Genomic DNA, 16668 nt, shown 5'->3' on the forward strand with positions numbered 1-16668 from the left:
GGTTTCTTATGCCACCTAAATCCTCAGTTCTGCCTGAGCAGTTGAGCTAAGCGGACGTGTGAATCAGTGCCTCCGTAAGTGCGACAAGTGGGGAAAACAAAGTGACTCAAGACATAACCAATCGCTAAATAAGCAAAACAATGCAACAAATACCACCTATTAGGCTATTAAACAACGGCGAAACATATGTCATAAACAGAGCTGTAGATATAACAAACCCAAACCCAAAGAGCATGATTGCTCAGTTATAAAGGAAACAGAAATAGAAACTACACAAATGAATGACAAGAGGAATAACATCAACATCGATCTACCACACCAGAATGAAAGCTGGAAGGTTGTAACTCCTAGCAAAAAACGAAAAATAACATCAAACACAAATGTTAGGAGGGCTGTAGAAACAGAAAGGCAACAATGGCTCCAAGAAATTCCACTCCAAAACTCCTTCAGCGCACTGTCACAAGAGAAGGAATCAGACCCAACTGAAAAACCAAAAACACACAACGCCAAACCACCACCAATCTACATAGATGCCCAGATAATAGACCCCCTCATCGAACTGCTAAACATCACGGCAGGCAAAGAAAATTACAGCCTTAAACAACTAAAAGTGTACCAGGTAAAAGTGCTGACCAACACCCCAGAAACCTACAGAAAAGTGGTAAAAGTGCTAAAAGAAAAAAACGCCGGGAACCATACTTACCGGCTTAAAACTGATAAAAGTTACAAAGCAGTAATCAGAGGATTACACCCAAAGACAAATACAAGTAACATATGTGAGGAACTAGCCAAAATCGGACACCAGGTAAGATCAATAAATAACATAACCAGATATGATACGAAACAACCACTACCGCCATTTCTAATAGAACTTGAATCTAAAAACAACAACAAGGAAATTTTCGAAATTAAAAAAGTTCTAAACACAATAATTACAGTCGAACCACCCAGACACAAAAAAGACATACCACAATGTATACGGTGTCAACAATATGGACATACAAAAAACTACTGCAACAGAAACCCGGTGTGTGTCAAATGCGTAAAAAGGCATCTAACAATGAACTGCCCATACAAGGAAAAAATAAACGATGTAAAGTGCTACAATTGCAGTGGAAACCACCCAGCTACCTACAAAGGCTGTACAGTCAGAAAACAACTTCAACGCAAACTCTATCTGCCGATTCGAAGCAGGACATACAATAACTATCACACACAACAGGACAGCGCAGAAACTGAGACATCAACAAACGTACAGCACGTAATGAATATCAACCACAATAATACCAACACCTCTGGTAGCCGAAACTACGCGCAAGTAACCAAACAAACCACACCCTTAGACAACCAAAGCCAGAACAATAACATCAATGACGCTACAGAAATCAAAGAACTACTAAAGCAATCCATCAAAAACACTGAAATGCTAACAAAAATGATAAGGGAACAAAATGCAGTTCTCAGACAGCAAACGTAACAAATCACAACCATGTTACAACTTCTTACAAACATGTTAAGCAAAAAATAAAACATGGACATGCTTAAAATAGCAGCCTGGAACTCTAACGGCCTACAACAAAGGGCCCTAGAAACCAAAACATTCCTGTATCACAACAATATCGACATATTACTCGTATCAGAAATGCACTTCACCACAAAAAGTTACATAAAAATACCTTACTACACCATATATGATACCAAGCATCCCTCAGGAAAAGCACACGGAGGGACCGCGGTAATAATAAGAAACGACATTAAGCACCACCTACACAGCTAAGTTAGTAAGGAATATTTACAGGCAACCACCGTTATTGTACAATCTAGCAGCAACCATTTAAGTTGTCAGCAGTACCATGTATGTACCACCGAGACACAAAATTACAGCACAAATGTGGGAAGAGTACTTTCAACAATTAGGCAACAAGTATATCGTAGCAGGAGACTATAGCTCAAAGCACACACTATGGGGATCAAGAATCACTACACCTCGAGGTAGAGTCCTGGAAAAATACGTTTAAAAAAATAACCTCAATCTATTATCCACAGGAAGACCGACATACTGGCCGACAGACCCGAGCAAAATCCCTGACCTACTTGATTTTGCAGTTACAAAGGAACTAAATGGAAATAAAATAAATATAGCATCCAGCCTCGAGATTAGCTCCGACCATACACCCATAATAATTACATACATAAACAAGCCAATACTTTGCAACAACTCAGAGACACTATGCAATAAATCCACCAAATGGCAAACATTCAAAGAAATAATCGAGAGCAAAGTCAACTGCAACATCCCACTGAAAACACCTGAACACATCGAACAAGCAGTAACAACACTTACAGAAACTATACAAGAAGCACCAAGGGCAACCACTTTACCTGAATCAACCATTAGACAAACAAAAATAATTCCGCCAGATATCCTCGAAAAAATTAGAGAAAAAAGAAAAGCGAAAGCAAAATGGCAAAAACATAGAACAAAAGAAAAGAAAAAACACCTAAACAAACTTGCAAAAGAAATAAAAACAAAATAAAAGAACACAATAACAACGAGTTCACAAAGTTCATAGAGTCACTATCTACACACGAGAGCTACAACTACTCGCTATGGAAAACCACCAAAAAAAAATAAAGAAGACAATAAAATTAGCCCCAGCAATCGGAAAAGCAGACAACACATGCTCAACGAAGAGCAAGCTGAAGAATTTTCCAAACACCTATGCAACACATTTACACCACATAACATCAATAACGGCAACCTCAATTGTCATATGGACGAGAATGCGCCAACCACTAGTTCCGCAACTGACAGGTAATACACTATACCTAAAACAACAGCACAAGAAATTAGAAACATAATCGAAAAAACAAAAACCAATAAAACACCAGGAATCGATCTAATCAATGGTAAAATCTTGAAAAACCTTCCTCCAAAAGCGATACGACTAATAACCATAATTTACAATGCAATACTAAGAATCCGATACTATCCTAAACCATGGAAAATAGCACAGATCATAATGTTACCTAAACCAGGCAAAGACCCACACCAAACAGCATCCTGTAGACCAATTTCACTACTTCCCGTGCTTTCCAAAATACTAAAAAAAATAATATACGCCCGACTAAAACCAATAATAGAGAAGGAAAAATTAATACCAGACCACCAATTCGGATTCAGAAACAAACATTCCACTATAGAGCAAATGCACAGCTTGTCAATGAAATAATACTAGCACTAGAAAACAAACAATATTGTATAGCCCTCTTTATGGACATAGAGAAAGCTTTTGATAAAATAAACCACGAAAGCCTACTGCAAACAATCAAGAAACAATTCCCGGAGCAAATATACCAATTAATAAAATCATATCTAAGCAGCAGAACCTTCGTAATAAAAATGAAAGACGCATACTCCGAAGTCAAAGACATTAAGGCAGGGGTTCCGCAAGGAAGCGCCTTAGGAATAATATATATAGTGTGTAATATAGTGTGAATACTATACACACTATACACAGCCAACATACCAACAACTACCAATAGCATGACATTTACAACAACTACCAATACTGACATTTGCGGACAACACGGCCATATTAGTCAGGCACGCTACTACAAGAGCATATCACAAAAATAGAAAAATGGCTACAAGGAAAACAAATAAAAGTAAATCCGAGTAAATGCAACCATATTACATTTACACCAAGAAAACGGAAACCACCAAATATCCTATTGAATGAGACGCACATAACACAAACAAGGCAAGTTAATTACTTAGGACTCCACTTAGGCACATAACTTACATGAAAGCAACGTACTAAATCAATTATAGATAAAAAATGGATGAAAAGAAGACCAGATGTACTGGCTAACTAGTCAAAACTCCAAACTCAGCATAGAAAATAAAATTAAAATCTACAAAACGATAATAAAACCAATTTGGACGTACGGAATATCACTATGGAAAACAGCAGCAATGAGCTACATAAATAAACTAGAATCACTACAATCGGAGATACTGAGAACAATAGTCAACGCCCCATGGTATGTTAGAAAGGAGGATATACGCACAGCCTTAAAAATACCAACGGTTAAAGAAGAAATCGGTAGGTACGCAGAAAAATACAAGGGAAGAACGGTAACACATCCAAACCAGCTGGTTGCTGAACCGAGCAAAACTCTTATAGAAAGAAGACTAAAAAGAAAATACCCTACTGACCTCACTAAAGAAATAAAATAGTCCAACTCGAAGATGGTATCCTGCTGGGGGTAGCCATCCATATGTTATTTAGCAATTAAGCTAAAAAAATTTGCCAAATGTCCAGCTGGACAAATTGTAAAGTACAAATTAAATAATAAAAAAAAAAAAAAAATGATATGCATATACAGTATAGAAGTTACACGCAGGCACGGCTATTACTTAAACCCCAAAAAGGAGGAAGAAAGAGAAAAGAAAGAAATAGAATATCTAATCATGTATCCAATATACTTACCATCATTTTTTTTTTTTTTTTTTATTGATTATTTGGTAAATTTTTACAATTTGTCCAGAAGGACATTTGGTAAAATATTATAGCTTAGAGAATAAAAGAATAAAAAAAAAAAATAATGAAGATGGGTTCCATCTTCTAGCTTTCCTATTGCATCTCTATTTCGAGGTCTGCGGGATGCTTCCTCTTCAGTCTTCTTTCTATTTTGGTTTTATTTGTTTCAGCAGCCAGCTGGTTTGGGTGTGCTGCAAGTCTTTCTTTGTACTTTTTTGCGTATCTAGCGATTTCCTCTTTGACTGTTGGAATTTTTAGATCTTTTCGTAGGTCTTCATTTCTGACGTACCATGGAGCGTTAACTATTGTCCTTAAAATTTTTGCTTGCTCTATTTCTATTTTGCTTATGTGACTCATTGCTGCCGTCCCCCATAATGGGACTCCGTATGTCCAGATTGGTTTGATTATTGTTTTGTATATATTTAGTTTATTCATTGTGCTTAATTTAGATTTTCCATTGATTAACCAGTACATCTGCTTCCTTTTTGCACTTATTCTGTTTATTATTGATTTTATATGGTGCTTCCATGTAAGGCGTGTGTCTAAATTTATTTCCAGATATTTGACTTGCTTTGTTTGTGCTATGTGGGCGCCGTTCAGTTGAATATCTGGTGTTTTTCCTTTTCTAAGTGTAAATGTTATGTGGTTGCACTTGCTGGTGTTCACTTTTATTTGTTTGTTTTGCAGCCATTTTTCTATTTTTGTAATGTGTTCTTGTAGTAGTGCGGCGGCCGATGGTTCGGTATTAGTTTTTCTTTTTCTATTGTTGGTTTTAAGCGGTTATATATTATTTTCTCTAATAATTTGGAAAACGCAGGTAGTAATGATATCGGCCTGTAGGATGCAGTTAGATGTGGGTTTTTGTTTGGTTTGGGTAACATTACTATCTGTGCTATTTTCCATAGTGTAGGAAAGTACTGTATTCTTAGAATTGCGTTAAATATTATCGTTGTTAGTCTTATTGCCTTTGGGAGAAGGTTTTTTAAGATTTTCCCATTGATCAAGTCAAATCCTGGTGCTTTACTTGTCTTTGTTGCCTCAATTAAGTTTTTAACTTCTTGCGCTGTTGTGCTGAGTATGGTGCAGCGTTTATCAGTTGTGTTGCTGGCATTTTCCACTTCTTCATTTGTTTACCATCCAGGGATGCTGTTATTAATTTCATACGGCGAAAATATATTTTGTAGGTGCTTTGAGAATTCTTCTGCCTGTTCTTCGTTGGTTCTGGCCCATGTGTTGTCCATTTTTCTGATTGCTGGGATTGTTTTTACTGTTTTCTTAATTTTGTTAGTGACTTTCCATAGGGAGTAGTCGGTATTCTCATGCGCGGATAGTGATTCGATGAATTTTGAGAATTCGTTATTATGATGTTCCCTTATTTTATTCTTTAGTTCCTTTGCAAGTTTATTTAGGTTTTTCTTGTTTTCTTGTGTTCTCTGTTTTTGCCATTTTGCTTTCGCTTTTCTTTTTTCCCTGATTTTGTCTAGGATGTCCTGCGGAATAATTTTTGATTGCCTGCTATTTGTTTCATAGGTGGTGGTTGCCCACGCTGCTTCCTGTATTATTTCTGTCAAAGTTGCTACTGCCTGCTCAATGTGTTCAGGTGTTTTCAACGGGATATTGCAGTTGATTTTGTTTTCGATCAGCTCTTTGAAAGTTTGCCAGTTGGTGGTTTTATTGCAAAGCGACTCTGACTTGTTATAAAGTAGTGGTTTGCTTGTATATTCTATTATAATTGGTGTATGGTCGGAGTTAAGCTCGAGGCTGGTTGCTATTTTTAATTTGCTTACATTTAGCCCTTTTGTTACTGCAAAATCCAACAGGTCAGGTATTTTATTGGGGTCTGTCGGCCAGTACGTTGGTTTTCCTGTAGATAGTACGTTGAGGTTGCTGCTTCTAATGTATTTTTCCAATGTTCTACCTCTCGGCGTGCTAATTCTCGAACCCCATAATGTGTGCTTTGCATTAAAGTCTCCTGCCGCTATATATTTGTCGCCTAAGGATTGGAAGTACTCTTCCCATTTTTTAAGTGTCATTTTGTGTCTCGGAGGTACATGTACTGCTGACATCTGGAAGTAATTGTCATTGGTTTGTATTGTGACAGTGGTTGCTTGTAGGTGTTCTTGATTTGTTTGACTATGTAAGTGATGCTTGATGTCATTTTTTATTATTACTGCAGTTCCTCCATGTGCTTTACCTGAGGGATGTTTGGTATCGTATATGGTATAGTACGGTATTTTCATGTAGTTTTTTAGGGTGAAATGTGTTTCTGAGACAAGTAGTATATCAATATTATTTTTATACAAAAATATTTTAGTTTCGTGGGCTCGCTGTTGCAAGCCATTGGAGTTCCAGACTGCTATTTTCAAAATGTCCATCTCTATTTTTTACTTAGCAAGTTAGTGAGTAGTTGTAACATGATTGTTGTTTGTTGTGCTTGTTGTCTTAGTATTGTGTTTAGATCACTTACCATTTTTCCTAACATTTCCATACCTTTAATGGATTGTTTGAGCATTTCTTTGATGTCTGTAACGTCTTCGATGTTATTGTTTTCATTCTGATTGTTTGTAAGCGTTGGTTTGCTAATGTTTTTAGTTACTTGTGCGTAGCTTCGTTTACCTTGGGGATCTATGTTTCTGCTTATAGCGTTTAGTTCGTGTTGTGCTTTCAATGTTGTTTCATTATCCGTTATACTTTGTTGTGGTTGATGGTCATTGTGTGATCTGTTGCGAAGTGGAGGAAACAGTTTACGTTGTATTTGTTTCCTTATTTCACATCCTTTGTAGCTGGCTGGGTGGTTTCCGTTACAATTATAGCATTTAACTTCTTCTATTTTTCCTGTGTATGGGCAATGTATTGTTAGGTGATTTTTTGCACATTTAACACATGCCGGGCTTCTGTTGCAATAATTTTTTGTGTGTCCGTATTGTTGACACCGCATGCATTGTGGTATATCTTTTTTGTAGCGTGGTGGTTCCACTGTTACAATTGTATTTAGTATTTTTTTGATTTCATAGATTTCCTTGTTATTGGTTCTGGGTTCCAGTTCTATTAAGAATAATGGCAATGGTTGCTTCGTATCGTATCTTGTCATATTGTTTATTGCTCTTGTTTCATGGCCAATTTTTCCTAATTCTTCACTTAATTTTTTTGTGTTAGTTTTTGGATGTAAACCTCTTATAACTATTTTATAGCTCCTTTCTGTTTTGAGTTGGTACGTGTGGTATATAGCATTTTTTTCCTTTAGTTCATTTATCACTTTCCTATAAACTTCTGGGGTGTTTGTTTGAATTTTTACTTGTTCTAATTTTGTTTGTTTTATTGTGTAGTTATCCTTCCCGACTACATTGTTTAGTCGATCAATAAGCGGGTCTATTATTTGGGCCTCAACAAATATTGGTGGTGGTTTTGATATGTAAGGTGTTTTAGTTGTGGTTTTGCTTGTCGGGTCATTGTCTATTTCTTCCGTTAGTGAGCTGAAGGAGTTTCTTAAAGGTAATTCTTGCAGCCATCGCTGCTTTCCTGTATCTGGGTTTCCTGCAGTATTTGTGCCTGGAATTATTTTACGTTTTTTGCTAGTCTTTGCTAGCTTCCAGTTTTCGTCCTGGTAACTTATTTTGTTGTCGTGTCTGCACTCCTCCTGTCTCCGCTGCTCTTCCATTTCTTCTATTTCCATATCATTTTGGTTGTTATTATTTTGCTGTTGTTGCTGTAAGCCTGGTAAATCTGACGACCCTTTTATGTAATATTTTTCTCCATTGGTTGCAATCTTGATCGTTGATATCTGCTGTTGCATTGTTTGTCACTATCACTATTCGTAGCACTTCTCTGAATCACTTGACTGGAGCACACGTTTGCTTACACACATCTGTTGACCATCATTGTTACGTCCTGTGACCTGCTACACAAAGCTGACCCTACCCCTCGGGCAAAATGGCCGCCAGATGTCTAAACATCTTTATTGCATACACGCAATAAGCTTAAGGACCAACCATAAATCTTAACATTTTTCTAGTTTAGGTCCTTCAGACCAAACAAATATCTTTTTAGTTTGAAGTATTCCTTACATTTATTGTCCATTCCAGGAAGGTATGGGAAATCTGGTTTTTTTCACGTATGATGCCTTTCGCTAACAACTTTCTTTCGGGGGCGGCTAGTACCCTTCCTCGCCCACCAGCCTTGTAGCTTAGCCAATTAGCAGAGATAGTCCGTTGCCCTCATGTTCCTAACGAAAAATTGTCATCAACGAATCCGCTTATCTCGTGCCCTTAGACACACCCATCACCAGTTTTCCTCCGCGGAATCATCGTCACAGAAGTTTGAGTTGCTTTACGTTTTTTGACCCGCCAACATCTTAACTTGCGATCAAATCTTTGTACACGCGATATATTCGCAGACTTGTCGTATTCGAAGTTGTTAAAAATAAAGTATTATTTTAATTTGTTAACTAAGTGTTGGCATCAATTCAACCACCTCCAGTATCCTAACTAAAATAGGGGATCGATCATTTCGTGGCGTCGATTATCAAATCGTAACGGGAATTTACGACTCTCGTTGACGTGCTTCTTCGCGATCGCGTATCTCCGCGAACGGTCGAATAATCATCTAGATGTTATCTATCTACATCTGACTGCAAGATGTAAATATGACATTTTATAAAGAAAATCAGTTCTGTGCACATATAGAGAATTAATGAAACTTTAATATATTTTTCCAAGAGAACGGTTAAATTGACACCCATGGTTCCTTTGAGACTTTTGATCCTTATGCTTGGTAAATACAAGGTCAGGGTGAATTCTGCAACACCTTTTTTAAGAGACCTTTACCAATCCTAACATCTATGTAGACTCACCTGCCAAAATCATGAAAAATGATTTTTGAACACCCTGGACAAAAATTGAGCTCAGAATAATAAAAAATAAATGAAAATTGTAACAATAATATTTGATTAACATTTTTGATCAAATTTATCATCTTACATGCTCTTGTACTTCGTACTTGTATGAGAATTGAACATTTTAAGCTCTCTTTGTAATTATGAGATGCAATGTAGGTTTCTAAATGAAATGGCATATAAATAGAATAAGAAATGTAAGTTAAGCAGAGTTATGCGTAACTTTTTTTTAAACGTATTAAGCATAAGAAAAATACTAAAAAGAATCAGATTTTATAATATTTAGCAATTAATTTAACAATTAATTTTTACGTTTAACTAAAAATTAAATTAACTATGTAAATTTATCTAAAAGAATATTATACATTCATTGATTAGATCGTTTCTTTGTTAAATAAATTATTGTAGGTAATTATATGTTTTTAATATTATTATTTTATCAACAGTACTGTCACATTTATTGGTTTACTAGTGATATTACTACTCATTTGTTTGTTTACACTTGTTCAAAACTTCTTTTTTTGTAATTATTCATACGTATTGTATGGTTTTTTTTTAATTGTTTTTATTTTTACAATTTGTCCAGAAAGACATTTAGTAAAGTATTATATCTGGGTGAGTAAAAGAAAAAAAACAAAAAAAAAATATAGCATGTGGGTGGCTACCCCCAGCGGGGTACCATCGTCGTGTTTGCTAGGTTATATCCATTGTGAGGTCTGTTGGGTGTTTCCTTTTTAGTCTTCTTTCAATGTTTGGTGTGTTGATCGTTTCCGCTGCCAGCCGCTTCGGGTGCGTTGCTATTCTTTCTCTGTACCCTCTTGCAAGTCTGCTAATCTCCTCCTTGACCGTTGGTATTCCCAGGTCTTTCCGAATGTCCTCGTTTCTAACGTACCATGGGGTGTTTACTATCGTTCTAAGAATTTTAGCTTATATTGTCTCAATTTTGCTTATATGGCTCATTGCTGCTATTCGCCATAGTGGAATTCCGTACGTCCAGATTGGTTTTATGATTGTTTTGTATATTTTTAATTTGTTGTCTATGCTTAATTGGGATTTTTGACTTGTTAGCCAGTGCATTTATCTCCTTGCTGTCTGTATTTTGTCTATTATTGATTTGATAAGCTGTTTCCATGTGAATTGTGTATCTATGTGGAGTCCTAGGTATTTGACTTGCCTTGTTTGTATTATTTGCGTGCCGTTCAGGAAGATGTTTGGTGGTATCTGTTTTCGCAGTGTGAATGTGATGTGGTTGCATTTATTAGGGTTAGCTTTAATTTGTTTAGCTTGTGGCCACTTTTCTATTTTTGTGATATGTTTTTGTAATATTGTGACTGCTGTTACAGGGTTAGTGTGCCTGACTAGTACAGCTGTGTCGTCCGCGAATGTCAGTATTTTGCTATTGGTAGTTGTTGGTATGTTGGCCGTGTATAGTGTGTATAGTATTGGTCCTAAGACGCTTCCTTGCGGAACCCCTGCCTTAATGTCTTTGACTTCGGAGTATGCGTCTTTCATTTTTATTACGAAGGTTCTGCTGCTTAGATATGATTTTATTAATTGGTATATTTGCTCCGGGAATTGTTTCTTGATTGTTTGCAGTAGGCTTTCGTGGTTTATTTTATCAAAAGCTTTCTCTATGTCCATAAAGAGGGCTATACAATATTGTTTGTTTTCTAGTGCTAGTATTATTTCATTGACAAGCTGTGCATTTGCTCTATAGTGGAATGTTTGTTTCTGAATCCGAATTGGTGGTCTGGTATTAATTTTTCCTTCTCTATTATTGGTTTTAGTCGGGCGTATATTATTTTTTTTAGTATTTTGGAAAGCACGGGAAGTAGTGAAATTGGTCTACAGGATGCTGTTTGGTGTGGGTCTTTGCCTGGTTTAGGTAACATTATGATCTGTGCTATTTTCCATGGTTTAGGATAGTATCGGATTCTTAGTATTGCATTGTAAATTATGGTTATTAGTCGTATCGCTTTTGGAGGAAGGTTTTTCAAGATTTTACCATTGATTAGATCGATTCCTGGTGTTTTATTGGTTTTTGTTTTTTCGATTATGTTTCTAATTTCTTGTGCTGTTGTTTTAGGTATAGTGTATTACCTGTCAGTTGCGGAACTAGTGGTTGGCGCATTCTCGTCCATATGACAATTGAGGTTGCCGTTATTGATGTTATGTGGTGTAAATGTGTTGCATAGGTGTTTGGAAAATTCTTCAGCTTGCTCTTCGTTGAGCATGTGTTGTCTGCTTTTCCGATTGCTGGGGCTAATTTTATTGTCTTCTTTATTTTTTTTTGGTGGTTTTCCATAGCGAGTAGTTGTAGCTCTCGTGTGTAGATAGTGACTCTATGAACTTTGTGAACTCGTTGTTATTGTGTTCTTTTATTTTGTTTTTATTTCTTTTGCAAGTTTGTTTAGGTGTTTTTTCTTTTCTTTTGTTCTATGTTTTTGCCATTTTGCTTTCGCTTTTCTTTTTTCTCTAATTTTTTCGAGGATATCTGGCGGAATTATTTTTGTTTGTCTAATGGTTGATTCAGGTAAAGTGGTTGCCCTTGGTGCTTCTTGTATAGTTTCTGTAAGTGTTGTTACTGCTTGTTCGATGTGTTCAGGTGTTTTCAGTGGGATGTTGCAGTTGACTTTGCTCTCGATTATTTCTTTGAATGTTTGCCATTTGGTGGATTTATTGCATAGTGTCTCTGAGTTGTTGCAAAGTATTGGCTTGTTTATGTATGTAATTATTATGGGTGTATGGTCGGAGCTAATCTCGAGGCTGGATGCTATATTTATTTTATTTCCATTTAGTTCCTTTGTAACTGCAAAATCAAGTAGGTCAGGGATTTTGCTCGGGTCTGTCGGCCAGTATGTCGGTCTTCCTGTGGATAATAGATTGAGGTTATTTTTTTAAACGTATTTTTCCAGGACTCTACCTCGAGGTGTAGTGATTCTTGATCCCCATAGTGTGTGCTTTGAGCTATAGTCTCCTGCTACGATATACTTGTTGCCTAATTGTTGAAAGTACTCTTCCCACATTTGTGCTGTAATTTTGTGTCTCGGTGGTACATACATGGTACTGCTGACAACTTAAATGGTTGCTGCTAGATTGTACAATAACGGTGGTTGCCTGTAAATATTCCTTACTAACTTAGCTGTGTAGGTGGTGCTTAATGTCGTTTCTTATTATTACCGCGGTCCCTCCGTGTGCTTTTCCTGAGGGATGCTTGGTATCATATATGGTGTAGTAAGGTATTTTTATGTAACTTTTTGTGGTGAAGTGCATTTCTGATACGAGTAATATGTCGATATTGTTGTGATACAGGAATGTTTTGGTTTCTAGGGCCCTTTGTTGTAGGCCGTTAGAGTTCCAGGCTGCTATTTTAAGCATGTCCATGTTTTATTTTTTGCTTAACATGTTTGTAAGAAGTTGTAACATGGTTGTGATTTGTTACGTTTGCTGTCTGAGAACTGCATTTTGTTCCCTTATCATTTTTGTTAGCATTTCAGTGTTTTTGATGGATTGCTTTAGTAGTTCTTTGATTTCTGTAGCGTCATTGATGTTATTGTTCTGGCTTTGGTTGTCTAAGGGTGTGGTTTGTTTGGTTACTTGCGCGTAGTTTCGGCTACCAGAGGTGTTGGTATTATTGTGGTTGATATTCATTACGTGCTGTACGTTTGTTGATGTCTCAGTTTCTGCGCTGTCCTGTTGTGTGTGATAGTTATTGTATGTCCTGCTTCGAATCGGCAGATAGAGTTTGCGTTGAAGTTGTTTTCTGACTGTACAGCCTTTGTAGGTAGCTGGGTGGTTTCCACTGCAATTGTAGCACTTTACATCGTTTATTTTTTCCTTGTATGGGCAGTTCATTGTTAGATGCCTTTTTACGCATTTGACACACACCGGGTTTCTGTTGCAGTAGTTTTTTGTATGTCCATATTGTTGACACCGTATACATTGTGGTATGTCTTTTTTGTGTCTGGGTGGTTCGACTGTAATTATTGTGTTTAGAACTTTTTTAATTTCGAAAATTTCCTTGTTGTTGTTTTTAGATTCAAGTTCTATTAGAAATGGCGGTAGTGGTTGTTTCGTATCATATCTGGTTATGTTATTTATTGATCTTACCTGGTGTCCGATTTTGGCTAGTTCCTCACATATGTTACTTGTATTTGTCTTTGGGTGTAATCCTCTGATTACTGCTTTGTAACTTTTATCAGTTTTAAGCCGGTAAGTATGGTTCCCGGCGTTTTTTTCTTTTAGCACTTTTACCACTTTTCTGTAGGTTTCTGGGGTGTTGGTCAGCACTTTTACCTGGTACACTTTTAGTTGTTTAAGGCTGTAATTTTCTTTGCCTGCCGTGATGTTTAGCAGTTCGATGAGGGGGTCTATTATCTGGGCATCTATGTAGATTGGTGGTGGTTTGGCGTTGTGTGTTTTTGGTTTTTCAGTTGGGTCTGATTCCTTCTCTTGTGACAGTGCGCTGAAGGAGTTTTGGAGTGGAATTTCTTGGAGCCATTGTTGCCTTTCTGTTTCTACAGCCCTCCTAACATTTGTGTTTGATGTTATTTTTCGTTTTTTGCTAGGAGTTACAACCTTCCAGCTTTCATTCTGGTGTGGTAGATCGATGTTGATGTTATTCCTCTTGTCATTCATTTGTGTAGTTTCTATTTCTGTTTCCTTTATAACTGAGCAATCATGCTCTTTGGGTTTGGGTTTGTTGTATTTACAGCTCTGTTTATGACATATGTTTCGCCGTTGTTTAATAGCCTAATAGGTGGTATTTGTTGCATTGTTTTCCCCACTTGTCACACTTACGGAAGCACTGATTCACACGTCCGCTTAGCTCAACTGCTCGGGCAGAACTGTATTGTATGGTTACATGAAATTAAATTACTGGTATTGTTTTCTTATTTTAGAAATGGTCTTTTAATTTTCTTGTTCAAAAAATTCTTTCTATTGAAAAATTCTGATGCTTTTTCTCAAATTGTGTAAATCTCGCACTGCTTGATCTGTCAGTGTTTCAATATCTATCTGTTTCGACGATGAATACTTCATTAATATATTTATTATACACGAAAAATAATTGTTCGTTATCCTCTATCTCGTATTGTTATGTAAAATAATCAAATAATTAGCAAACATATTTGGAAATATTTTATTTTTCGAATGAGATTGTAATTGATTTGAAAGTAAGTTCATCTTCGAATAAATCTGTTATTTTATTATGAATAATTATTCGATCTATTATTATTATTCGTAATAATCAAATATTTGGCAAATAAATCATATGAAAATAATTAATTTTTCAAATAAGATTTCATTCATTATTTCTATCTCAAATAAAGAGTGTCCAACCATGATTAGCATTATAATGCTTTTCCAATTTAAACAAGATTATGTCAAATAAGATACAAAGTTGTAGGTATTAATTATATTACTTTTATAGCGAAATAAAATTTGATGGTACGTACATACCTTGATTACGCAAAACGTTTAACAGGGAAACAATTAGGAAGCGGGGCTTTTGGCGTTGTTATGAAAGCGGAAGCAGAAGGAATTTGCGAGAACGAACCGATAACGACTGTGGCTGTAAAAATGGTTCGGCGAACAACAGTTCCAACTTGTGTTCGTGCACTTGCCAGTGAGTTGAAAATTATGGTGCACCTTGGAAAGCACTTGAACGTCGTTAATCTTCTCGGTGCTTGCACGAAAAACATTTCTAAACGTACGTATCTTATAATAGATCTAGGACTTACAAGGAACACTACAGTAATACGTATAGCATCCGTATAACGCAGTACTTGCATAACAAATAAAGTTGAATCAAAAAGTTGCTACCACGTTTAACGTGATTATAAAATCGCTTAAAAAGGCTTTATACCCTGTGGCCTTAAATTATTCAATAAATTCTATGACTCAAAATAAGAGGAAAATCAAGAATTGTAGCACAATTTTTTGAGTAAACCGAGTTTAAAAACTTATCAAATATACAGTATAAATTTGCCTAATTCCTAGCTTGAGAAGATAATCAAGGGGATTATTCTAGATTTGAAAATAAGTTAAAAATATAGAATAAAATTTTTTCGACTGGTCTCATTTTTGAGAAATATCAACCTAATAATTTGTCAGGTTTAAATACCTTGTTTCTTTGCAAGTGTCTTAATGCTTATGAATGGAATTATACGTATCGACACATCACAATCGCAGGAACAGAAACTCTTTGTATTAATTTAATATTAATTTAAAGATATTTTAATAGATAAAATCACAAAAATCTCTATCTGGAGCTTGCTGACCGTTTTTCACGTAAATAGATCTAGTTCTTAAACTTAATAGCATTTTCCTTCATTATTTTTGTAAAATTTGTGTTATATCTTTTTAAACCATACCTAAAAATCTAAGCGATTCTATCATCACTTGAATAATGTTCTTTGAATATTTAATGTTTTAAATACTCTTTATGTCTTTACGATATATTCATTCTAAGTGAAAATCAATTCTTAAATATGAATTTAATATTAGCAAATAATAAATAAATTTGTATATTTGATTATTAATAATTTAATTTTATTTAACTATTAAATTTTGGTTAAAATACATGAAACTTTTTTTCAAAAATTTGAATTTTTTAACTATAATATTTGAAATGAAATTTGAATTCTTTCGAATGAAGTTTCATTTTTTAAAAATAATATTAACCTAATAATTTGCCAAAAACTAATATTTTTTAGGTGGAGTTTAAACTTTAATCTTGATAGTTTTCTAACGTTCTTTTAATAGGTGAATTATTAGTGATCGTAGAATATTGCCGATTTGGAAATTTGCACAATTATTTGCTGCGGCACAGGGCTGATTTCATCAACCAAATTGATCCTGCAACTGACAAATTCGATCCTACTATCGGTTTAGATCTTTTAACTAGATCTGTTAGTGTTAGCAGCAACAACAGGTTTGCTTTTGGTTTTCACTTCCACATAAAAACTCATATCATAATAATATCCCTATTTATTAATATACTTGTTGATAATTGCTTACTTTATTCCATTACACAATTAAATGATCGATTGAATGCAGCTCGCGAAAATGAAAATGTGTACAATTAAAATCTATATGTATAAAATAACCAACTCCCACATTGTATATTAATATTCTAACAAACTATTAGCAGTATTCTATAAATATTTTAATCTCAGAATGCAACATTGTGCTTAACATTAGAATATTTGAAAACGAAAAAATCATACA

At 35.4% G+C, this 16668-nt stretch overlaps 1 protein-coding gene across 3 annotated transcripts in view; it reads left to right on the forward strand.

Annotated features, from left to right (window-relative positions):
• Positions 1-16668, forward strand: part of Pvr (PDGF- and VEGF-receptor related) — a 62602-nt gene that overhangs the window by 36416 nt on the left and 9518 nt on the right. For all 3 annotated transcript variants that reach the window (XM_072009074.1, XM_072009076.1, XM_072009075.1), the window contains exons 18-19: positions 14924-15148; positions 16204-16372. In XM_072009074.1, coding sequence (XP_071865175.1) covers positions 14924-15148; positions 16204-16372 — 394 coding nt within the window. The remainder of the gene's footprint in view (positions 1-14923; positions 15149-16203; positions 16373-16668) is intronic.

This window comes from Bombus fervidus, chromosome 8, assembly GCF_041682495.2.
Source record: "Bombus fervidus isolate BK054 chromosome 8, iyBomFerv1, whole genome shotgun sequence".
In the NCBI taxonomy this organism is placed as follows: domain Eukaryota; kingdom Metazoa; phylum Arthropoda; class Insecta; order Hymenoptera; family Apidae; genus Bombus; species Bombus fervidus.